General features: G+C 39.8%; 1 protein-coding gene across 2 annotated transcripts in view; it reads left to right on the forward strand.

The window, feature by feature from the left end:
* The first annotated feature begins 225 nt into the window (after positions 1–225).
* USP14 (ubiquitin specific peptidase 14) overlaps positions 226–25,548 on the forward strand; it is a 54,406-nt gene continuing 29,083 nt past the window's right edge. Inside the window, exons 1-5 of one of the 2 annotated variants that reach the window (XM_050767655.1) lie at positions 226–554; positions 5,432–5,577; positions 9,060–9,092; positions 21,138–21,242; positions 22,485–22,588. In XM_050767655.1, the coding sequence (XP_050623612.1) occupies positions 539–554; positions 5,432–5,577; positions 9,060–9,092; positions 21,138–21,242; positions 22,485–22,588 (404 nt within the window). In that variant the 5' untranslated portion in view covers positions 226–538. The remainder of the gene's footprint in view (positions 555–5,431; positions 5,578–9,059; positions 9,093–21,137; positions 21,243–22,484; positions 22,589–25,548) is intronic. The other variant, XM_050767656.1, reaches the window with a different exon arrangement.

A 25,548-nucleotide genomic window follows, 5' to 3' on the forward strand; every position in this document is an offset into this window, starting at 1 on the left:
GCTGGAGTGCAGTGGCACGATCACGGCTCACTGCAGCCTCGACCTCCTGGGCTCAAGCGATTCTCCCGCCTCAGCCTCAGACAGCAAGTGGGATACCAAGTTCCCACTTCATCTGCCGCAGGGCTGGGCCGCGCCAAGACCACGTGGCCAGTGGGCGCAGGGCGGTGGGCAGCAGTGCGCAGGCGCGCACCTGCCGCTGTGGCTGGGGCCCAGAGCCCGTCCCTCCCTCGCTCCCTCCTTGCTTCCCGCCACCCCTCCACCGCCTTCCCCCTCCTCCCTCCTCTCGCCACCTCCAGGCCCCGCCCCGCCCCTGCCGCCCTGTCTCCTCCCTGCAGTCGCTCCGGAGCTGCACGGGTGTTCTGCGTGTTGCTGCGTCATCGCCAGTGGCCGGTTTGAATGAGGCTCTCGTCGCACCGAAGCCGCCGCCACCACCGCGCCTCCGCCTCGGCCGCCGCCGCAGCTGCTTCTGGTCTCTGTCTCTTCGCCGCCCTTGTCAGGCCCAGCCCTCCTGCGCCGCCGCCTCCCGCCGCGCCCCGCCATGCCGCTCTACTCCGGTGAGCCCCGTCCTGGCCTCGCGCGCAGCACACCGGGCCGGCGCTAGGCCTCCGCGTAGGCCTGGCCTGCACTGGTGGGCGCCGGGCATGGGCCGGGAGGGGTCGGGGTGGGGTGCGCGGGGCCGGCGGTGCGGAGACAACCCTGGCACCTACCCCTCTCCCGGCTGGGTTGGAGCCCTGCGTGGCGGGGGAGCGCGGTCCCCGGATGGATGGGGGGAGTGGAGATGGGGAAGCCTCTCAAAGTCGTGACTCTGCAGAATAGTTTCTGACGCTGCCCTGGTGTGCGGTGAAAGTGAGGGTGTGTCCTGAGGCGCTGGGCACCAGGCTGGAGGTGCAGGGCGATTCCTTTGGGCTTCTCAGTGGTCGCCGTGGAAGGGAGCGGGGAAGAAGGGGAGGGATGGAGGGACCCGGGACGGAAGGTGAGCCTTCATCCTTCTTGGGGTTGCCAGGCGGCGTTCGCCGCCCTTCGCCCTTCTCTTGCCCCTTGCCTTTGTTCGACCGCCCCTTTGGTACCAGTTTTAGTTTTGTCCCGAGGCAGATTGTAAACCTTTTTGCTTCGTTTTCGTTTCATCAGACGTTGCATTGCATTTCTCTATCCGAAACATGGTGTGAGCTTTCGGAAGTAGATGAATACACATATCCCCGGGGTGTCATTTCTTGATTGGCGTTTGACAAGGGCTTGTGTTGTTTGCTTGCTGACAGTCCAAGGTACTGGCCAGGGATCACTTTTACTTAGAGAATGGACCTTGCTGCTCCCTAGCCTTATTCAAAATGGCACCTAAAATATGTGTGGTGTCTCCAATTGGCTGTAGATGTGTGATTCATTGACCATCCCTATTTATTCTGTCACAGTTCCTTTATTGAAGATTCAGCATTTACAAAGCATGATACGAATAAGAGTATTGTTTGATCTCAAGGTGGATTCTTGATGGTCTAGAATCTTTAATCGACTTCTTAATGATTGCCCAACCCTTTTCTAAAGCCATAACAACAGTAGAATGACTCTTGAAATATTCTAATACCTAAATACACCAGTAGGTTCACACACTTAAAACCCCTATATGTTTCCTCAAAAAATGCCAGCGCTGACCAAAGTTTCTTCTTTAAAATGTGAACTTTATCTTAAATATTTAATCAGATATTTTCCTCATCCCTCAAATGAGGGAACTCGAGTAGATTTCTAAGGTCCCTTCCTTTGACCTCTCCATATCGATAATCTGTATTTTGAGGGTCAGCAAAAAGCTCTATATTAAAATGAAGAGAACATTTTAAGTACTATTTCATAAGATTTAGTAGAAAATTAAGTGTGTAGGCTTGGCGCAGTGGCTCACGCCTGTAATCCCAGCTCTTTGGGAGGCCCGAGGTGGGCGGATCACTTGAGGTCAGGAGTTCGAGACCAGCCTGGCCAACATGTTGAAACCCCGTCTCTACTAAAAATACAAAAATCAGCCGGGAGTGGTGGCGGGCGCCTGTAATCCCAGCTACTTGGGAGGCTGAGGCAGGAGAATCGCTTGAAACCGTGAGGCGGAGGTTGTAGTGAGCCAAGATCGCACCATTGCACTTCAGCCTGGGTGAAAAAAAGAGAAACTGCATCTCGAGAAAAGAAAAAAATTACGTATCTAGATTATTAAATGGTTAAGGATAAGTGCAATTAAAAATTAAAGCCAGGGGCCGTCGTGTGTGCCTTTAATCCCAGCTACTCGGGAAGCTGAGTTGGGAGGATCACTTGAGCCAAGGAGTTAGAGGGTGCTGTGGTCTGTGATCACACCACTGCACTCCAGCCTGGGTGACAGAGCAAGACCCCCGTCTCTAAAAATAAACACACACCTGTGCCTCTTACAGAGTTAGGGTTTTGTACATATTGCTTTGTTTTAATTTTCTTTCTTTTTTTTTTTTTTTTTTTTTTTTTGAGACAGAGTCTTGCTCTGTCACCCAGGCTGGAGTGCAGTGGCCGGATCTCAGCTCACTGCAGCCTCCGCCTCCCGGGTTCACGCCATTCTCCTGCCTCAGCCTCCCGAGTAGCTGGGACTACAGGCGCCCGCCACCTCGCCCGGCTAGTTTTTTGTATTTTTTAGTAGAGACGGGGTTTCACCGTGTTAGCCAGGATGGTCTCGATCTCCTGACCTTGTGATCCGCCCGCCTCGGCCTCCCAAAGTGCTGGGATTACAGGCTTGAGCCACCGCGCCCGGCCTTGTTTTAATTTTCAACATAATCCTGTGATACTGGTATAATTCCTCTTGTAAGCATAAGCAAAACGTTTTAAGTAACTTGCTCATGGCAATAGCGCAATAAATTTCAGGTAGTTTCCTCTCCTTTACTTCTAGTACTGTTTTGGTTTAATCGTGTAGCATCTTTAGCTTGTACTATTGTAATATGCTTCTAGTTTATTTCAGTGATTACAGTGTGCCCTCTTCAAGCCCGATTTCTCTGCTTATGACAGCCTTTCAGGAATTACACGTTGCCTACAATATAAAGCCTTTATGTGTTTTATTTTATTTTATTTTTTTATTTTTTGAGACTGAGTTTTGCTCTTGTTGCCCAGTGTGGGGTGCAATGGTGCAATCTTGGCTCACTGCAACCTCCACCTCCTGGTTTCAAGCGATTCTCCTGCCTCAGCCTCGCGAGTAGCTGGAATTACAGGTGTCTGCCACCTTGCCTAGCTAATTTTTGTATTTTTAGTAGAAACAAGGTTTCACTGTATTGGCCAGGCTGGTCTCGAACCCCTGACCTCAGGTGATCCACTCGCCTCAGCCTCCCAAAGTTCTGGGATTACAGGCATGAACCACCGTGCCTGGCCTCTTTATATATGTTTTAGGATGACTTATCTTCCATAACTTGATCCTTAGCCAGCTTCCAGTTTCATCTACTGCTGCTTTCCCTTTTCTCTGGTAATCAATTACTTATATCTTAGAACTTACCATGCTGCTTTATGCTGTGGAATATTTTCCTTCTTTTCTGGGAATACTTCTGTTCTCTCCTAGTCTCTAACACCTAATCTTTTCTTTGAGATTCAGAATTGATAGTGATAACTCAGAAGTTAATACTTCACCCAGGAAATCTTTCCTCATTTATGAAGCATTCCACTTTGTTGCTGTAGCCTTTATAATACTTATATTGTTAATTACTCCCCCCACCCTGCCCTTATTAGGCTGTAAGTTTGTGGAGAGTCTTCCCAATGTTTTGTACTGGGCTTGTCATTAAATGAATGCTCAACATATTCATTGAACTGATGATAGAGTTGGGATTTGGTGTCTGGATGAGGTTTTCAAATTCTGATTTCAGGAGTTAGAAAGCAGTTAACAGTTGTGAGATTCTTATTTCTGAAAAGTTATAAAGTTTTCAGTGGAACTAATATATATCTTTGGGTTTTAAAAAATATATTTCAAAAGTTAGCTATGTTATGAGGCTGATTGAAATTTTTTATTTTGGTAAAATGTATGTAATAAAGTTTACCATTTTAATGGTTTTTACGTGTGCAGTTCTATAGCATTAAGTATATTCACACTTTTTTACAACTATTACCTTCGTCCACATCCTCTGGCAAACACCATTCTCTTTTTGTGTGTATGCGTTTGACCACTTTAGGTATCTCACATAACCGGAATCATCCATGTTGTAGCATGTGTAAGAGTTTCTTTCCTTTTTAAGGTTGAATAATATTGCATTGTATGTATATACCACATTTTCTTTGTCCATTAATCTGTTGACGGACACTTGAGTTGCTCCCACTTTTTTTGGCTGTTGTGAATAATGCTGCTGTATACATGGGTGTACAAGTATCTGTTTGAGTCCTTGCTTCCCGATCTTCAGGGTATACCCAGAAATGAAATTGCTGGATCATATGGTAATTCTGTGTTTACTTTTATTCCCACCAGAGGTATACAAGTGTTCCAGTTTCTCCACATCTTTGCTAACGCTTGTTACTTTCTGTTAAAATTTGAAAAGAATAGCCATTCTAATGGCTGTGAAGTGGGATTTCTATATATTTTTAAATGCTTTAGATATGTCTCTGGATTTTTTCTTAATCGAGCACCTCTTGTTCAGAAATGACACTTTTCAATTCTCCCACATTTCTTATGACTCAGATTCTGTATTCCTTAAGTTGTTCTAGATGTGCTTTATTCTCCCAGGAATTTTTTTTCTTCTCTTAAACTATCTAACCTTTTTCGCTCTCTTCTTTTCCAATGCTGTGTGCTGATATGAATGATTCTTCAATTAAACACATTGTGGGGGCTGCAAAACTTACCATTTTGGGAAATGTTTCAATACGATCATATTGTTGGAGTAGGATTCAGAAGACTTGGGAGTTTATTAACCAATTTTTTTTGACATTAGCAAATCAATCTACTTCTCTGAAGTCTCAGTTTCTTTTTTTTTTTTTTTTGAGACTGGAGTCTCGCTCTGTCGCCCAGGCTGGAGTGCAGTGGCACAATCTTGGCTCACTGCAACCTCCGCCTACCGGGTTCAAGCGATTCTCCTGCCTCAGCCTCCCGAGTAGCTGGGATTACAGGCGCCTGCCACCACACCCGGCTAATTTTTGTATTTTTGTTAGAGACAGGCTGGTCTCAAACTCCTGACCTTGTGATCTGCCCGCCTCAGCCTCCCAAAGTACTGGGATTACAGGCGTGAGCCACCACTCCCAGCCCACTGAAGTCTCAGTTTCTTTAACTATGAAATGAGAAGTTAGGTTTGATCCAGTGAAATTTTATTCAGCACCTACTGCATGCATGCTGCTCTTGATTAGGTAGGCATTATGGGCATAGAAAGATGAATGACATACTTTGACTCTTGATAACTGCCTAATTGGTGATCTTCTAAGGGTCTGTAATTCTTTTCTTGTTATTTTTTAATTTAAAAAATTGTGATTTTGTTTGCAGTTACTGTAAAATGGGGAAAGGAGAAATTTGAAGGTGTAGAATTGAATACTGATGAACCTCCAATGGTGTTCAAGGCTCAGCTGTTTGCGTTGACTGGAGTCCAGCCTGCCAGACAGAAAGTTATGGTGAAAGGAGGAACTCTAAAGGTAAAATGTAGTCCAAATTTTCATCACGTTACTATTATTGTATACTTTTTGAAAAATAACACTGGAAAATGTATTTAATTTTAATGTAGCATTTGAAGTACTTTTTTATATGATGAGAATATGTCATCTATGGGGTTTAAACTGTCTTATGCATGTTAGAGTAAGGGAGAAACATTGTAGCTGTTTCACAACACTATACTGTATTATAAAAACATCCTTTTAAAACTCTTTTTACTTTTATTTATTTTTAACTTTTAGGTTCTGAGGTACATGTGCAGGTTTGTTATATAGGTAAACCTGAGTTACAGGGTTTTGATATACAGATTTCATCACCCGGGTACTAAGCATAGTACCTGACAGGTAGTTGTTTTTTTTTTTTTTTTTAAGATCCTCTTCCTCCTCCCACTCTCCACCCTCAAGTAAGCTCCAGTGTCTATTGTTCCTCTCTATGTGTCTATGTGTTCTCATTATTTAGCTCCCACTTAAAATTAGAACATGCGGTTTGCTTTTCTGTTCCTGCATTAGTTTACTAAGGAACTAACAGGTAATGATCTCCAGCTCCATCCATGTTGCTGCAAAGGACATGACTTTGTTCTAAAAGCATCATTTAAATTTTATTTTAAAATGTATTGTATTACCAGATACCTCTGTGGGTCAGAAGAGTGGAATACTTTACAGTTATCTGTATTGTGTGAATTTTTTTTCCTATGAGGATGTATTAAAAGTATTAGTTTTATTTTGTTTAGACTAAAATGAAATCAATTAATATTTCCTTAGTAATTTTCTGCGATGAGGTTGGAAAATTTTATCTCAGCTTAAACATATGGAACAATACAGATGGGTTTGTTTTCTTAAAAAACTATTACAGAATGTAATTTTGTACATGCATTTGTATGTTGAAATTCAAAGCACTTCAGCATTTTTACCAAAGCCCTGGTTCTGGAAAACTGTTCGTTTTTTTTTTTTTTTGGCCTTTATTGCATCCTACCCATTAATGAAGAGCCGTTTTTTTCTTTTTTTCTTTTTCTTTTTTTTTGAGACGAGTCTTGCTCTGTTGCCCACGCTGGAGTGCAGTGGCGCTGTCGTGGCTCACTGCAACCTCTGCCTCCTGGGTTCAAACGATTCTCCTGCCTCAGCCTCCTGAGTAGCTGGAATTACAGGTGTCCACCACCATGCCCGGCTAATTTTTGTATTTTTAGTAGAGATAGGGTTTCACCATGTTGGCCAGTCTGGTCTTGAACTCCTGACCTCAAGTGATCTGCCCACCTCGGCCTCCCAGAGTGCTGGGATTACAGGCGTGAGCCGCCGCACCTGGTCCCCTTTTTCCATAACAGTAATTATTACCTAACTCCTACCTGGAGATGGGAGGAAAAAAATTCTGTTTAAAAAGAGAATAAACCTAATTTTTTTCTTTACTTCCTTTGGAATGATCACAGTGACCACAGTTAAGAATCCATCCTTGCCAGCATCACTGATGAAGGACTGAAGAAAAGACAAGAAGATATCTATTATTATTATTATTATTATTATTTTTGAGATTGAGTCTCCCTCTGTCACTCAGGTGCTGGAGTGCAGTGGCGCCATCTCAACTCATTACAACCACCGCCTCCTGGGCTCAAGTGATTGTCCTGCCTCAGTCTCCTGAATAGCTGGGATTACAGGTCACCGCCACCACCCCTGGCTAATGTTTGTATTTTTGGTAGAGACAGTGTTTCACCATGTTGGCGATGGTCTCCTGACCTCAAGTGATCTGCCCGCCTCGGGCCTCCCAAAGTGCTGGGATTACAGGCGTGAGCCACCACACCCGGCCTCTGTTGTTTTTAATAATATAAGTATAGTTTTAAAAAATACTTTCTTCAAGGGTTAGATAAAATGCTAAAGATCTGTAGTTAACTTTAAAGACAAAGACTGGCTACCCCCTCAGGGCAGTAAAACACATGTTGGAGGAAAATAACTTTGTTTACCTCTGAAGGTACAGTATGAACCTTTGGCCTTTAGTGAACTTCATAGCCTAATTCGTGCTGAACACTGTACTAGTGGTATGCTGTCAGGAGTTACAGAAGTATGCAAGTTAAATGAAACTGTGACTGCTAATAGTTACCATTTATTGAGTACTTATTCTGTGTCAGGCTTTTATTCTATTTTCTTTAATTTTCAGCTATATGTTGTCCATATCTTATAAATCAGGAAATTTTATAAATGAGTGTCAAAGAGGTTTAAGTAACATAGTAAGGCACCATATGAGCTTATGATTTATAAATCAAGCAGATCTGTGTTCCATTCCCAGCTTTGTGTGACCTTGGGTGAGTGATCTTAGAGGGCATTTATAGTTATCATTCGTTATCTTTAGCAGTCATAGTCCTTAAATTGAGAAGGGCCTGTAGGAAGTTACTGTTCCATTTTAAAGCAGATAGAGGATATAATTAGTGGCACCAATGAAGGGTAGACAAGCATATTGAATACCCAATACTTTCTATAAAAGGGAGTAATATGGAATCGACTTTATCCTATGAGGGGAAAGGCCTAGCTGCAGTAAGTTAAAATATTACTCTGGACTAATCATGCATTTAAAAAAATATATTGATCTTTATTTAACATATTGAAGGGAAAGTAATTGCTTTATAGATGTGAAATTTAGCACTTGAGAAACATTTGTGGTTATGCAAGTACTAGTAAGATTTAGTTTGCCTTGGGTAGTCTGGTTTATTCTAGCATTTGTATTCTTCTGAGTCTCCTGGTTTTGATGGTAAATTATAGAGTCACCTTAATTACATTAACTCTTCATTCTTGCCATGTAAGCTAGTTATTTATTAGCTCTGCTGGTTCCAAACACCCAAAAAATAGGATCTATCATCTGTCATTAGTCAAGTGTATTTTAGTACTTGCTAAAAGTATTTTTTTTTATACTTATGTGTTTCTTAGTATTTGATGCTGTAAAGGTTACTGCCTTTTATATTGTGTTACCTTATGCAGTTGAAGCAAATTATTTGAAACCCTGGCTTTAGGACCGCTTGTGTTTAAAGAAATTTTTTTTTTTTTTTTTTTTTTTTTTTGAGATGGAGCCTTGCTCTGTTGCCCAGGCTGGAGTGCAGTGGTGAGATCTCGGCTCACTGTAAGCTCTGCCTCCTGGGTTCAAGCAGTTATCTTGCCTCAGCCTCCCGAGTAGCTGGAATTACAGGTGTGCACCACCATGCCCAGCTACTTTTTGTATTTTTAGTAGAGATGGAGTTTATATTGGTCAGGCTGGTTTCGAACTCCTGACCACAGGTGATCCGCCTGCCTTGGCCTCCCAAAGTGCTGGGATTACAGGTGTGAGCCACCGTGCCTGGCCAAAAAAAAATTTTTTTTTATTGCTGTAATTTTAAATCTGCATACAGGATAAATTTTATTCTGTTTTGAAGTAGGTTAAAATAAATTGATTATTAGATTATGTTCTGCTTGTACAGAAGTGGTTAAATGTCTTTTGTTTGTCTTTGAAACAGGATGATGATTGGGGAAACATCAAAATAAAAAATGTAAGTATTATCTTATGGATGTTTATTATAATGCGGTAACCTCATTATGATACCAAAATAAATTCCAGATGACTTTTTTTCACATGTATATCCAGTTGTTCCAGCACTATCTGTTGAAAATACTTGCCTTTTCCCATTGACTTGTGTTGGGCTCTTTCTTGAAAACTAGTTACAGGTTTATTTTTGGTTTTTGTTTCATTGATCTAGTAGATTAGAGTTACACTAGTACCAAATGGTTTTGATTACTAAAGCTTTATAATAAAAGTCTTGAAAAAAAAATTAGCTGGGTGTGGTGGTGCACACCTGTAATCCTAGCTACTCGGGAGGCTGAGGCAGGAGGCAGGAGAATCGCTTGAACCTGGGAGGCGGAGATTGCAGTGAGCCGAGATCATGCCACTGCACTCCAGCCTGGCAACGGAGCGAGACTGTCTCCAAAAAAAAAAGAGTCTTGGAATAAGGTAGTATACATTCTTATGCTCTGCAACTTTCTCCTCTTTGAGATTTTGTTTGAGATTACATTGAATCTGTAGCTCAATTTGGGGAGAATAAACATCTTAACAATATTGCATATTAAAATCCTTGAATATGATGTACTTCCTTATTTGTTTGGGTCTCTGTTTTCTCTTAGCAGTGTTGTAGTTTTTAAATATAGAGATTTTGCATGAGTGTTTTTTTTTGGGGGGGGACAGGGCCTCACTGTCATGTATGCTGGAGCACAGTGGCATGGTCACAGCTTGCTGCAGCTTCAAACTCCCAGGCTCAAGCAGTCCTTCCATCTCAACCTTCTGAGTAGCTGGGACCACAGGCATGTGTTACCATGCCCAGTTAATTAATTAATTTTAATTGTTTTTTGTAGAGATGGGGGTGTCACTATGTTTCTCAGGCTGGTCTTAAACTCCAGGGCTCAAGTGATCTTCCTGCCTTGGCCTCCCAGAGTGCTGGGATTAACAGGTGTGAGTCACTGTGCCCAGCCCTTGCATGACTTCTCTTAAATTATTGGAACTTAACGTTTGTTCACTGCTTAAAATGATATTAAAAAATTGTTTCCAGCGTTCATGGGTAGAATGTAAAAATACAATTGATTTTTCTTTTTTGTTTTTTTTTGAGACAGAGTCTCACTCTTGTTGCCCAGGCTGGAGTGCAGTGGCGCGATCTCGGCTCACTGCAACCTCTGCCTCCCAGGTTAAAGCAGTTCTCCTGCCTCAGCTGGGATTACAGGCACCCACCACCATGCCCGGCTAATTTTTGTATTTTTAGTAGAGATGGAGTTTCACCACATTGGCCAGGCTGGTCTCAAACTCCTGACCTCAGGTGATCCGCCCATCTTAGCCTCCCAAAGTGCTAGGATTACAGGCGTGAGCCACTGCGCCCGGCCAAAATACAATTGATTTTTCTAAGTTTATTTTCATTCTGGGTTCTTGTAAGCAATTTACTTACTAATTCCAGTTGTGTTTTGGGCAGATTCCATTGGGTTTTCTGTGTACATAAACATGTTATCTGCAAATAATGACAGTTTTACTTCTCCCTTTTCAATATTCTTGACTTTCAGTTTTCTTAAACTTTATTGACATATAATTGATAAACAGATGACTTCTTTTATTTATTTATTTTTTGAGACAAAGTCTTGCTTTGTCGCCCAGGCTGGGGTGCAGTGGTGTGATCTTGGCTCACTGCATTATCTGCCTCCCTCGGTTCATGTGATTCTCCTGCCTCAGCCTCCCGAATTGCTGGGATTACAGACGCCTACCACCACGCTCGGCTAATTTTTGTATTTTGGTTTCGCCATGTTGGCCAGGGTGGTCTCGAACTTCTGACCTCAAGTGATCCTCATGCCTTGATCTCCGTGCCAGGCTTTGTCCTACTTTTTGATAGGATTTCTAATACAGTGTTAATAGAAAGTGAGAAGAGTGGCTGAGGGTGGTGGCTCACGCCTGTAATCCCAGCACTTTGGGAGGCCGAGGCGGGTGGATCACGAGGTCAGGAGATCGAGACCATCCTGGCTAACACGGTGAAAACCTCTCTCTACTGAAAAAAAAAAACAATTAGCCAGGCGTGGTGGCGGGCACCTGTAGTTCCAGCTACTCAGGAGGCTGAGGCAGGAGAATGGCGTGAACCAGGAGGCGGAGCTTGCAGTGAGCCGAGATCATGCCACTGCATTCCAGCCTGGGCAACAGAGCAAGACTCCATCTCAAAAAAAAAAAAAAAAGTGATGAGAGTGGACATCTTGTCTGGGTGTGGTAGCTCAAGCCTGTAATCCCAGCACTTTGGGAGGCCAAGGAGGGTGGATCACTTAAGGTCAGGAGTTCGAGACCAGCCTGGCCAACATGGTGAAACCCCGTCTCTACTAAAAATACAAAAATTAGCCGAGCGTCATGGTGCGCACCTGTAGTCTCAGCTAGTCAGGAGGCTGAGGTAGGAGAATTGCTTGGCCTCAGGAGGCGGAGGTTGCAGTCAGCTGAGATCACACCACTACACTCCAGCCTGGACAACAGAGTGAGACTCCACCTCAAAAAAAAAAGGAACAAAATGAGTGGACATCTTGTCTTATTGTAGTTCACTACAACTTAAAATTATGGAAGACTATTAAATTTTGTTAAGTGCTTTTTCTGTTTGTTAAAATGATTGTGTGATTTTTTTTCTTTTGGTAATGTGGTTATTCTCACTGATTTTTAACTTAAACCTTGGGATATGCAGTTCTCAAATTTCTTGGTATTGTTACCCTTTTGCTCTCTTAAATATTATGATTGACCCCAGAGTTTCATATAAAGGCACACCTTATTCTTTGTGCTTCACAGATAATTGTGATTTTTATAAATTGAAGGCTTGTGGCCACCTTGCGTCGAGCAAGTTTGTAGGCATCATTTTTCCAGCAGCCTATGTTCACTTCATGTCTCTTTGTCACATTTTGGTGATTCTTGCAATATTTGAAACATTTTCATTACTCTCACGTCAAGTATGTTGATCTTTGATGTTACTTTTGTAATTGTTTTGGGGTGTCATGAATCACACCTGTAAGATGGCAAACTTAATCGGTAAATGTGTGTTCTGACAGCCTCACTGACCCGCAATTCCCTCTTCCCTCTCCTCAGGCTTCCCTATTCCCTGAGACAAGGCAGTATTGAAATTAGGCCAGTTAATAACCCTATAATGGCCTCTAAGTGTTCAAGAGAAAGGAAGAGTTTCGTGTTTCTTACTTTCCACAGAAAGCTAGAAATGATTAAGCTTAGAGAGGAAGGCCTGTGTAAAGCCAAGATAGGCCAAAAGCTAGGCATTTTGCACCAGTTAACCAAGTTGTGAATACAAAGGTCCAGTTTTCAAAGGAAATTTATAATTTAAAAGATAAAGTTCTTGAAGTGTTACTGCAATGAACACACAAGTGATAAAGCAAAAGCAGCCTTATTGCTGATGTGAAGAAAGTTTAAGTGGTGTGGATAGAAGATCAAACTAGCCACATTTCCTTAAGTCAAAGCCTAACCAGAGGAAGACCCTAATTCTCTTTAATTCTGTGAAGGCTGAGAGAGGTGAGGAAGCTACATTATCCTCATCAGACTAACACAGGAACAGAAAACCGAACACTGTATGTTGTCACTTATAAGTGGGAGCTGAACAATGAGAATACATGGACACAGGGAGGAGAACAGCACACACTGGAGCCTGTCAGGCAGTGGGATGTGGGGAGAGCATCAGGATAAATAGCTAATGCATGCTGGGCTTAATACCTAGGTGATGGGTTGATAGGTACAGCAAACCGCTATGACACATGTTTACCTGTGTAACAAACCTGCACATCCTGGACATGTACCCAGAAACTTAAAAAATATATATATATATATATGAGATACATAATTTGAAGCTAGCAGAAGTTGGTTCACAAGGTTTAAAGAAAGAAGCAATCTCTGTAACATAAAAATGCAAGGTGAAGCAGTAAGTGGTGATGGAGAAGCTGCAGTAAGTTATCCAGAAGATCTAGCTAAGATTGCTGATGAAGGTGGCTACACTATACAGCAGATTTTCAATGTGGATGGAACAGCCTGATATTGGAAAAAGATGCTGTCTAAGCCTTTCATAGCTAGAGAGGAGAAGTCAGTGCCTGGGTTCAAAGGCCAGCCTGACTGTCTTGTTAGAGTCTTATGCAGCTGGTGACTTTAAGTTGAAGCCAATGCTCACTTACCATTCCACAAACTGTGGATCTCTTAAGAATGATGCTAAATCTACTCTGCTTGTGCTCTGTATATGGAACAACAAAGCCCAGATGCCAGCACATCTGTTTACAGTATGGAGTAGTGAATATTTTAAGGCCACCATTGAGACTTACTGCTCAGAAAGATTCCTTTCAAAATATTACTGCTCATTGACAATGCATCTAGTCACTCAAGAGCTTTGAGAGAGATAAACTAGATGAATGTTGTTTTCATGTGTGCTAACACAACAACTATTCTGCAGCCTGTGGATCAGGGAGTAATTTCTACTTTCAAATCTTATTATTTAAGAGATACATTTTGTAAGGCTAAAGTTCCCCTATAAAGTTATTTCTCCATGAATCTGGGCAAAATCAAAAACTTTCTGGAAAGGATTCACCATTCTTGATGCCATTAGGAACATTCATGGAAGGAAGTTAAAATGTCGGTATTACCAGGAGTTTGAAAGAAGCTGATTCTAACCCTTGTTGGATGACTTTGAGGAGTTCAAAACTTGAGTTGAGGATATAACTGCCCATGTGGTGGAAATAGGAAGAAAACTAGAATTACAAGTGCCCAGGCACGGTGGCTCACTACTATAATCCCAGCACTTTGGGAGTCTGGGATAGGAGGAGAGCTTCAGGCTGGGAGTTCGAGACCAGCCTGGGCAACACAGTGAGACCCTGTCTTTCCAAAAATAAAATTAGTTGGGCATGATGGTATGTACCTGTAGTCCTAACTACTCTGGAGACTGAGGCAGTAGGATCACTTAAGCTTAGGAGTTTGAGGTTACAGTGATCTATGATTGTGACACTACACTTCAATCTGAGTGACAGAGCGAGACCCTGTGTCTAAAAAACAAAAAAGAATAAAAAAATGGAGCTTGAAATTGTGACTGAATTGCCACAATCTCATGATGCAACTTGAACAGTTGAGGAGGTAACTTACGGATGTGCAAAGAAAGTAATTTATTGAGACAGACTCTACTCCTCGTGAAGAAGCTGTGAATGTTGTTGAAACGACAACAAAGGATTTAAAATATTACACAGGCTTACTTGATAAAGCAGCAGCAGGAATTGAGAGGATTGACTCCAGTTTTGAAAGAAGTCCTACTGTGAATAAAATGCTGTTAAACAGCACCGCAAGCTACAGAGAACTCTTTCATGAAGGAAGTCAGTCAGTGCGGCAGGTTTTATTGTCTCATTTTAGGCAATTACCCAGGATTCAGGAACCAGTGCTGTCATCAGTCAGTAGCCATCAACTTGGAAACAAGACCCCCCGCCCTGCAAGAAGATGATTAACTGAAGGCTCAGATGATTGTCAGCTTTTTTTTAAGCAATAAATTATTTTAAAATTAAGATGTGTGCATTCTTTTTTAGACATAATGCTTTTGCATACTTTACAGACTGATATAAACATGACGTTTGTATGCACTGGGGAAAAATTTTTGAGCGACTTGCTTTATTGTGAGATTTACTTTCTCATGCTCTGGAACCCAAACTGCAATATCTTCAAGGTATCCCTGTGTTTTAATCTATGTAATACTGTTTTGCTGGATAAAAGGTAATTTTATCAAAGTCAGTTTATCACATTTTTTACTGATTTGAACTATGTTGTAAGAAATCTTCGCCTGTGTCAAGTTTACAAGATTTTTTTTTCCTGTTTTATTTTAAAACTTAATAAGTTTTAGCTGTTACATTTAGATCTCTTTTTTTTTTTTTGAGATGGAGTCTTGCTCTGTCACCTAGGCTGGAGTGCAGTGGCACGATCTCGGCTCACTGCAAGCTCCGCCTCCTGGTTCACGCCATTCTCCTGCCTCAGCCTCCCAAGTAGCTGGGACTACAGGCGCCCGCCGCCACACCCGGCTAATTTTTTCTAGTTTTAGTAGAGATGGGGTTTCACCGTGTTAGCTAGGATGGTGTCGAACTCCTTACCTCGTGATCCGCCCGCCTCGGCCTCCCAAAGTGCTGGGATTACAGGAGTGAGCCACCATGCCCGGCTTATATTGTCTGTTTTTTTTTTTTTTTGAGACTTGTTGCCCAGGCTGGAGTGCAATGGCGCTATCTCGGCTCACTGCAACCTCTGCCTCCCAGGTTCAAGCAATTTTCCTGCCTCAGCCTCCCGAGTAGCTAGGATTACAGGTGTGCACCATCACACCCAGCTAATTGTTTGTATTTTTTTTAGTAGAGATGGGGTTTCTCCATGTTGGTCAGGCTGGTCTCGAACTCCTGACCTCAGGTGGTCCGCCCGCCTCAGCCTCCCAAAGTGCTGGGATTAGAAGTGTGAGCCACCGCACCCGGCCTATTGTCTGTTTTGAGTAAATTCTTGTGTTTGCTGTTAAGCAGTGGTTGAGGTTATTTTTTTCACATGAATATTTAGTTTAGTGAGCAACATTTGTTGAAAAGACTGTTGTTTTCCATTCTTCCTCGGTGCCTTTGTTGAAAATCAGTTGACCATAAACGTATGGGTTTATTTCTGGATTCTGTTTTCTTCCATTGATTTTTATATGTACCTTTACACCAGTACCCACTCCCTGCTGTTTTGATTCTTCAGGCCTTGAAATCAGGTTGTCTAAGTTTTCCAGTTGTTTTTCTTTTTTAAAGTTGTGTTGGCTATTCTGGGATCTTTGTATGTCTATTGCATATTTTTAGATTCAGCTTGTCATTTTCTCCATAAGAGCCTGCTGTGATTTTTATTGGAATTGCATTGAATGGGTATGTCAGTCTGGGACATCTCAGTATTGAGTCTTCTAACTCACAAACATGGTAAACCTTTCCTTTATTTAGATCTTAACATTTCTCACAACAATGTTCAATGTTGGGACTTACACATATTTTGTTCCACATATTGTTAAGTATTTCATGGTTTTTTTTGTTTGTTTGTTTGTTTGTTTGTTTTGAGACAGTCTCGCTCTGATGCCCAGGCTGGAGGGCAGTGGCGTGATCTCAGCTCACTGCAGACTCCGCCTCCTGGGTTCAAGTGATTCTCCTTCCTTAGCTTTCTGAGTAGCTGGGATTACAGGCACCCGCCACCACGCCTGACTAATTTTTGTATTTTTAGTAGAGACGGGGTTTCACCATGTTGGCCAGGCTGGTCTCAAACTCCTGATCCGCCCGCCTCAGCCTCCACAAGTGCTGGGATTATAGACATAAGCCACTGCATCCGGCTTATTTCGTGGTTTTTAATGTTATCATAAGTGGTACTTTTTTTTTTTTTTTTTTGTCGCATGGGCTGGAGTGCAGTGGCTCATAGCTCACTGTGGCCTTGAATTCTTGGGCTCAAGGGGTTCTCCCACCTCACCCTCCTGAGTAGCTGGGACTACAGGCATGGGCCATTGTGCTTGGCTAAGTTTTTGTTTTTGTTTTTGAGACAGAGTCCTACTCTGTTGCCCAGGCTGAAGTGCAGTGACGTGATCATGGCTCACTGTAGCCTCTGCCTCCCAGGTTCAAGCAGTTCTCGTGTCTCAGCCTTCTGAGTAGCTGGGACTACAGGAATGTGCCATTATGCCAGGCTAATTTTTGTGTTTTTAGTAGAGATGGGGTTTTGCTGTGTTGACCAGGCTGGTCTCGAACTCCTAGCCTCAAGTAATCCTCCTGCCTTGGCCTCCCAAAGTGCTGGGATTACAAGTGTGAGCCACTGCACCCAGCTGTGGTATTTTTGAAATGTCATTTTCCAATTGCTTGCTAGTATATAAAAATAAAGTTAATTTTTATAATTGACTTTGTATGCTCTGATTTTATTTCATGTATTACTTTCTTAGGATATTGTAGGTATACATGTCGTCTTCAAATAAGGACAATTTTATTTCTTCCTTTTTAATCTTTGTGCATTTTGTTTCTCTTTTTTTCTTTATTGCAAGGCTTAAGACTTTAAACAGTGCTAAGTAGAAGTGGTTGATAGTGGACATCATTGCCTTTTTCCTGACCTTAGGGGAAAAGCCTCCATCGTGGCTGGAGGTAGTTTATAGAAGCTCATCATCAGGTTCAGGAACTCTGCTTCTAGTTTGCTGAGAGATTTCGTCATGAATGGAAGTCGAATTTTGTCATTTTGTTAAATGCCTTTTCTATATCGTTTCTTCCTCTCATTTAATCCATTAATGTAAACTATACCGACTTCTGAGTATTAAATAGAACTTACATTCTTGGGATAAACCCCACTTGTACATTATATGTTGCTAGATTCTATTTGCTTATCTTTTGTTAAGGTTTTTAGTGTCTCTTTTCATAAGAGGTAATGGTTTATAGTTTTCTTGTGTTCTTTTTTTATCTGGTTTTGCTATCAATGTAATGTTGGTCTTATACAATGAGTTAGGAAGCGTCCCTTCTTTTCTGAGTTTGTATTTTTTCTTTTTTATTTCTGCTGCCACTCCACTGGGGTATTTTTTCTTTAAATGTTGCCTAAAATTCTCTAGTGAAGCCTAGATTCACTAAAATTCTCTTGTGAAGCCTAGTTCACTAGACTTCGTCTGGGTTTGGAGTTTTCTTTGTAGGAAGACTTTAAGAATTTAGCGTCTTTGATAAATGTAGGACTATTTTTTTATGTTTTCTTTCATATCAGCTTGATAATCAGTATTTTTGAAGGAATTGGTTCATTTAATTTAATTTGTTGAATTGATTGTCGTACTCTAATGTTATTATCCTTTAATTCTAGAATGTGTAGTGCCGTTTTCGAAAACTCTCTAGTATGGGCAAATTATGATTTGTCTGTTTCCTTTATCATCAAGCCAGAGTTTTATCACTTTCATTGATGGTTTCCCCACCAAAAAAAAAATCTTTAGCCTGTTCATTTATTACTTTGTTAATTTTTTCTCTTTGCTAATTTTTTCTCTTTGCTTTCTTTCTACTTTGGTTTTAGTTTTTTTTAATTTTGAAATTTTAATTTTAATTTTGAATTTTTATATAATCATATTTTGTTGAATGAAATGCTAAAACCCAGGCAAATGATAGTGACTTTTTTTGTTTGTTTTAGAAATGGGATCTTGCTATGTTGCTTAGGCTGGCCTTGAGCTGCTAAGCAGTCTTCCCATCTTAGCCTTCCGATTACCTTGGACTGCAGGTGTGCGCCACCACACGTGGCTTGGTTTTAATTTTTACTTTTTCTTTTTTTGAGACAAGGTCTCGCTCTGTCGCCCAGGCTGGAGTGCAGTGGCTCGATCTTGGCTCAACACAAGCTCCTGGGTTTACGCGATTCTCCTGCCTCAGCCTCCCAAGTAGCTGGGACTACAGGTGCCTGCCACCATGCCCGGCTAATTTTTTGTATTTTTAGTAGAGATGGGGTTTCACCATGTTAGCCAGATGGTCTCCATCTCCTGACCTCGTGATCCGCCCGTCTCGGCCTCCCAAAGTGCTGGGATTACAGGCGTGAGCCACCATGCCCAGCCTATTTTTACTTTTTCTAGCTTAAGGTAGAAGCTTACCTAGTTCTTTAATTTTAAGCCTTTTTTTTTTTTTTAAATCTCTTTTGCCCATTTTTGTCGTATGTATTTGCTTTTTCTTATAGATTTGCTTTTTTGAGTGCTTAGTATATATGGTGTAGTTTTTCCCCTAGTTTATTGTTTTCAAATGTTTTATACATTTTTAAGATTTGTGTAGCTAGTTACATCAGTCTTTTTAATATTTATGTCACTTTTAGAAAATCTTCCAACAATGCATGAGTTTTTGGATTCACTTGCATTCTTTTATGAATATTAATTTTTTTACATTTAAATCTTTACCTTTAATTCATTATGATTGTGGTATGGTATGAAGTGGAGAGCTGATAGTATGTTTTTTCTAAATTATACAGTTTTTCTCAATGTTTTTCATTATATAATCCCTTTTCCCAATAATTTTTAAGGGCATTGTTTTAGTCTCTATTCTTTTTCAGAAATTTCTTAGCTATTATCATGGGTATAAATTTGCTGCATGAATGAATCATTTTGCAAGGTTTTATAAAGGAATTTCATTAAGTTTATATAACTGTAATTGCATCTTTATAGTAATTTTTCAAGTACAGAACTTGTCATGTCTTTCAATTTACTTAGGTGCTTTTTTTCTATCCTTAAGTAAAGCTTTATTCTCTTATTAAAGTATTACATTTTTCTTGTTATGTTTATTCTTAGATATATGTTGGCATTTCTTCTATTGTGTTTTCCAACTGGTTATTGCTAGTATATTCTTTAAATAGTTGGCTCCTGAGACAGTTGTCTTTGGAAAAAGATTCTTAGCCTGGTAGGGTGGCTTATACCTGCAATCCCAGCACTTTGGGAGATGGGGGGATCACTTGAGGCCAGAAGTTTGAGGCTACAGTGACCTGTAATTGTGCCACTGCACTCCTGCCTGGGTGACAGAGTGAGTCCCTGTCTCTAAAAAATAAAAATAAAAAATTCTGTAGTGATGGCTTAGTACTGCTTTACTGCTTTGTAATGATATTATAAGATGTCTATGTAGAAATAAAAGGTGATAGAATAAAGGTCTTTAGATTTAATTGTAGGTATTCTTAACTGAATTTGTTGGCCTTACTAATTTCCTAATTTTAATCATCATCTGGATATTTTTAGTCTTCTGGCTATCATTTTCCCTCCCTGTTTTTTTGTTTTTGTTTTTGTTTTTTTTTTAAACCTCCACTTCTGGTCCTACCTTTTTCTTTGTCTCATGTGTTCGTGCCTTCCAATTAAGATATTGAGTAAGAGAGTAAGGTGTTGTTCATATTTTAAGATTATGAGCTTTACAATGACAGTGTCTTCCTTGTCCTTCTATTGATTGTATGGAGTGTTTGCATATGTATTCAATAAAAGTATTTACTTAGGTTAATGTGTAGAATTATATAATTGGATATTTTGAACAAATTTACTCTGTATTTGGTTTGATATTTTTCAGTAATGGAGAATTTAATGCTCTAAAAATATTTGTTTTTAAATGTAAACAATCACTACAGTTACACAACAGACACAGAAAGAATTTTATTAGTGTTTGTTTGTTTGTTTTGTTTTTTGAGACAGGGTCTCACTCTGTCACCCAGGCTGGAATGCAAGTGGTGAGATCACAGCTCACCGCAGCCTCAACCTCCCAGGCTCTAGTGATCCTCCCACCTTAGCCCCCAAGTAGCTGGGATTACAGGCACGCACCCCTATACCCAGCTAATACTGGTATTTTTTGTAGAGACGGGGTTTCGCCATGTTGCCCAGGCTAGTCTTGAATGGGACTCAAACCATCCACCAGCCTCGGCCTCCCAAAGTGTTAGGATTACAGGCATGAGCAACTATGCCTGGTCTGAATTTTATTAGTTGTTAGTTTGTTATGGAGAGAGGTGATGCCACTAAATGTTAATAATCATTTGAGAAATTCCCTCTGCTACAATATTCTAAACACTATTAGGTGTTTTTATGGCAATATTTGTTTTTTCCTTCAGCTTTATTTAGGTACAATTTATATAGAGTAAAATTCATCTGTGTTTGATGTACAGTTTGATGACTTTGGGCAATTCTGTATTGTCACGTAACCACCACCACAATCACGATTTAGAAGTTTCATCACTAAAAAGTTTCTTTACACCTTTGCCTTGGCCTCAAACAGCCACCCCAGGGCTTTTTTACTTGTTTTAAACAATACAGTGATTTTTTATAGTGTATTTACAGAGTTGTGCAGCCTTCACCACAATCTAATTTTAGAACATTTCTATTACCCCAGAAAGAAACTTGTACCAATTTAAAGCCACTCCCTCTTCCCACCTCCAGTCCTAGGCAGCAACTAATCTACTTTCTGTAGATTTACTTTTTTTGGCAAATAGAATTATGTAATATGTGTTCTTTTGTGCCTGGCTTCTTTTGTTTGACATAAACATTACCAACTTTTAAGGATTTTCATGAAATAACTTTTTTTAAAAACAGGGAATGACTCTACTAATGATGGGGTCAGCAGATGCTCTTCCAGAAGAACCCTCAGCCAAAACTGTCTTCGTAGAAGACATGACAGAAGAACAGTTAGCATCTGCTGTAAGACACGCCAGATTTTATATGTTTGATACTACTTTTTGAAGGACCATTATTACAGTGTCTTTCAGAAAGTAGTATCTAAATGTCTTGAAGACTTAATCATTAATACCAAGATAGATGTTTTTATCTGTAAATAAGAGTTTTATTATTTTTAATTAGATTAAGGGAGTCCTTCTGTGGTTAAATAATGCACAGTTAGGGTTGTTTTTGGTATTGTACACCTTACTACTGGTTTTCAGACTTCCAAGTGAATTTATTTAGGCTTAACTTATATATATTTAGCTAATATCTGTAATATGTTTCTGGCAGATAGTACTATATAAGTGTTTACTATTTATGAGAAAACAGGGTCAAAGAGTAGTTTAAATGCTGGGATATTTAAATTTTTTAAATCCTTCATGTGGAAAATATATACATTTTATCCTGAATAAATGCAAAATCAGTTTAGAAACTGGCCAACACATGTGTCAAATTTTTTTTTAACACCTTGCATTTATTGAGTGCCATTCATTCATTTTCTTGTTGTTTTTTTTTTTTTTTTTCCCTTGAGATGGGGTCTTGCTCTGTCACCCTGGCTGTTGTGCAGTGGTATGATCGTAGCTCACTGCAGCCTCAACTTCCTGGGCTTAAGTGATCCTCCCACCTCAGCCTCCTGAGGAGCGAAAATTGTAGGCGTGCACCACCGTGCCCAGCAAATTTAAAAAAAAAAAATTTTCCTGAGTAGCGAAAATTGTAGGCGTGCACCACCATGCCCAGCAAATTTAAAAAAAAATTTTTTTTTTTTGGTAGAGACAGGGTCTTGCTGTGTTGCCTAGGATGACCTTGAACTTCTGACCTCAAGCTATCCTTCCACCTCAGCCTTCCAAAGTGCTAGGATTACAGGCGTGAGCCACTGTACCCAACCTTTTATTTTGCTTTTTGTTTTGAAGTGTTTCTATGCATGTTTTGCCTGTTCTCTTCTCCTGATAAACCTGCCAAAAAGGCAAGACTGGTATGATTATTCTCTTATTTTTAAGAAGGAAACTAAAACATAATATGATGGCCAGCATGATCCAAGTAAACATTTTTTGGGGGGGAGAAATAAATCTTTCTTTAGAGTGAAGGCAGAATATAAATTGGTAGAAGCTAGTAAATGGTACTTGATTCAAAATGAGAATTTTAGTGATTTATATATGTCATGTCATTTTGCAAAAATGGTTTAATGATTTAATCCTTTTTTTTTTTTTTTTTTTTTTAAACTAGATGGAGTTACCATGTGGATTGACAAACCTTGGTAACACTTGTTACATGAATGCCACAGTTCAGTGTATTCGTTCTGTGCCTGAACTCAAAGATGCCCTTAAAAGGTAAGGCTGCAGTCTTTTTTGGGTAAGGGATGTTCATATTTGGGTGAGTAGTATTGTTTTGTTTTGTTTTCTTTAGCATCTTAATGAGATATAATTAATTTATTATACAATTCACCATTTTAAAATGTTTAATGATTTTTACAGTATTCACAAGTTTGTGCAACCATCACCACAATCAATTTTAGGACATTTTCCACCTCCCCCAAAAGAAGTGTCATACTCACTGGCAGTCACTCGTTATACCCTTTCACCCACCTCTAGCCTTAGCCAAACATTAATCTACTTTCTGTCATAGATTTGCTTATTCTGGGCATTTCATATAAATTGAATCAGAATATGTGATCTTTTTGTGACTGACTTCTTTCATTTAGCATGTTTCCGTGGTTCATTCATGTTATAGCATATATAATACCTCATTCCTATTTTATGGCCGAATAATACTTCATTTTATGTATATATCACATTTTATTTATCCATTCATTTTGTTGATGGAAATTTGGATTGTTTCTCCTTTTTGGCTGTTATAAGTAATACTGCTGTGAACGTTCATGTTTTTTGTGTAGATGAACGTTTTCATAATAGTAACTATGTTTGACGTTTTGAGGAACTGCCACAATGATTTTCCAAAGCGACAGTACTGTTTTACATTCTCACCAGCTATGTGAGAAGATTGCCAGTATTTTCTGTCTTTGATTAAGCCATCTAGCGGTGTGAAGTGTGGTATCTCATTGTGGTTGTCATGCACATTTTGTTTTAGTGACTAATGATGTTGGGCATCTTTTCATGTGCTTATTGGCCATTTGTATATCTTCTTTGGAGAAATGTCTGTTTAAATCTTTTGCCTGTGTTTTAAGTGGGTTGTCTTTTTAAAAATTCAATTGTGTTTTTACATATATGCAAGTTCTTTACCCAATGGATAATTTGCAAATCTTTTCTTCTATACTATTAGCGGTCATTTTACTTTCTTTTTAAAAAATTTATCTTTTTTCCTAAGTCTGTTGTATGCAGTGTCCTTTTACTTCATGATACGTTTGTAGTGCAAATGTTTTTTAATTTTGATGTAGTTTAATCTTAATTTTAATTTTTTCTTTTGTCACATATGCTTTTGGTTTCATATGTAAGAAGCCACTGTCTAATTCTAGGTTACAAAAACGTACTTCTTTGTTGTTTTTCAAGAGTTGATATACTTTTAGCTCTTCTGTTGAGGCCTGTGGTTAATTTTTATGTATGGTGGGAGGGAGGGAGGTATTTGCCTATTCTTTTGCATGTGTATATCCAGTTCTTCCAGCATCATTTGTTGAAGGCTGTTGTTTCCCCACTGAATTGTCTTAGCACCTTTTTTGAAAGTCAGTTGATCATAATGTATAGGTTCATTTCTGGACCCTGGATTCTTTTCCATTTATATATATGTCTATCCTTATGTCAGTCAGTACTGGTTTCAAAAAAGAAAGAACATTTTGTTTTTATACCATCGTATGAAAGGAAAAGAGTAAAGAATTAATTACAAATGTTTCGAGAACCTGTGAAATAGTCTACAAATAAGGGTCCTTTCTTCCAGTGAGTATAAATGTAACTTAAAAAATATGTAACTTAATTCTGACTAAATTTATATAACTGTCTTGATACATAAATTGTCAGTTCTTTATGACAGAATTCTGAACTACAACTTGGATTCTAGACAGCTTTATGAATATTGATTTTTATTTTTTCCCTCAGTCTCTTGTGAAATGTTGTGATAGAACTGAGCAGAAGAGAAGGGAGAGAAGGACTGTGCAGAAATCTGAAAGAGTGACTTTAAAGGTTTTCTACATTTCTCTGAAGTGAATAGTTGTCAGGTATTTATGAGAAACTGCATAGATTACAGCTGATGTATTATCAGTGAGCAAGACACAGTATCTGTCTTCAGGGCACCTACAGTCTAATAGAGAAAGACTATCAAGTAAACAGGTACTGTTTCAGAACTGCTGAGATGGGAAATGTAGGCTGCTATGAGAACATCTAAGGAGGTTCATAAGGGGTATCTAAGGATAGTTTGGGAAGACTCTTAGAGTAACTGGTATTTAAACAGTTAGGTATTATGCCAGCCTGGATGAGAGGTTAGGGAAGTGTAAGAGTGGACTGGAGGAAATAGTATTTAAGCAAGCGTCTGGAGGCAGGAGACTGCAGCATACTCAGTGCAACTGCCTGGAGAAGAATGGATATAGAAAAGGTGCTAGATGGGAGATTAGCAGGGGCCAGCCAGAAATCTTGAAGTCATTTTTAAGAAGTGTGGACTTTGTGTTATGGACGAAGAGAAGCCATTGGAAAATTTTAAGCAGAGTACTGACATTCAAATTATCCTCTGAATTCTAGGTAGCTAAGATTATTATTTTGTTCTTTAATACAGTTTTTATTTTAATTTGCTTTAAAAATTGCCTGGTGAATCTTACTGTGTCCTTTATATATATATCCCAAAATATTGATTTATTTTACCCTTTCCTCTTATCCTTGGATGATAATACTGCTTGGGGCAAGAGTCTAGGTCAAAGCCATTTTTCCTCAGTGACTGGGAGTTATTTCTCCACTATTTTTGTGTGTCCGTGCTTACTGATGAGAGATCTGACATCAGTCTTGATTTTTATTCTTTTCTGTTAGTAGCTTTTAGGGTTTTCTCTTTTTTTTTTTTCTTTCCCCCAGTGCTCCAAGAATGTGAGAGTGTGGGTTTTATTTATCTTATTTAGTACTCAGTAAGCACTTTTAGTCTGAGGACTCTTGTCCCAAACTCTAGGACATTTTTGGTCATTATTTCTTTAGATACTGCTTCTCCTCTACCTGGTTTCTTATACATATTAAAATTTCTAGATCTGTTTTTTAGTCTTCTAACTTGTCTCCATGTTTTAAATTTTTATAATTTTATGTGATGTGCTCCAGGAAAATGCCTCAGTTCTGTCTTACATTTTACTGATTCATACGTCTGCTTT

Source organism: Macaca thibetana, chromosome 18 (genome assembly GCF_024542745.1).
Source record: "Macaca thibetana thibetana isolate TM-01 chromosome 18, ASM2454274v1, whole genome shotgun sequence".
Classification (NCBI taxonomy): Eukaryota; Metazoa; Chordata; class Mammalia; order Primates; family Cercopithecidae; genus Macaca; species Macaca thibetana.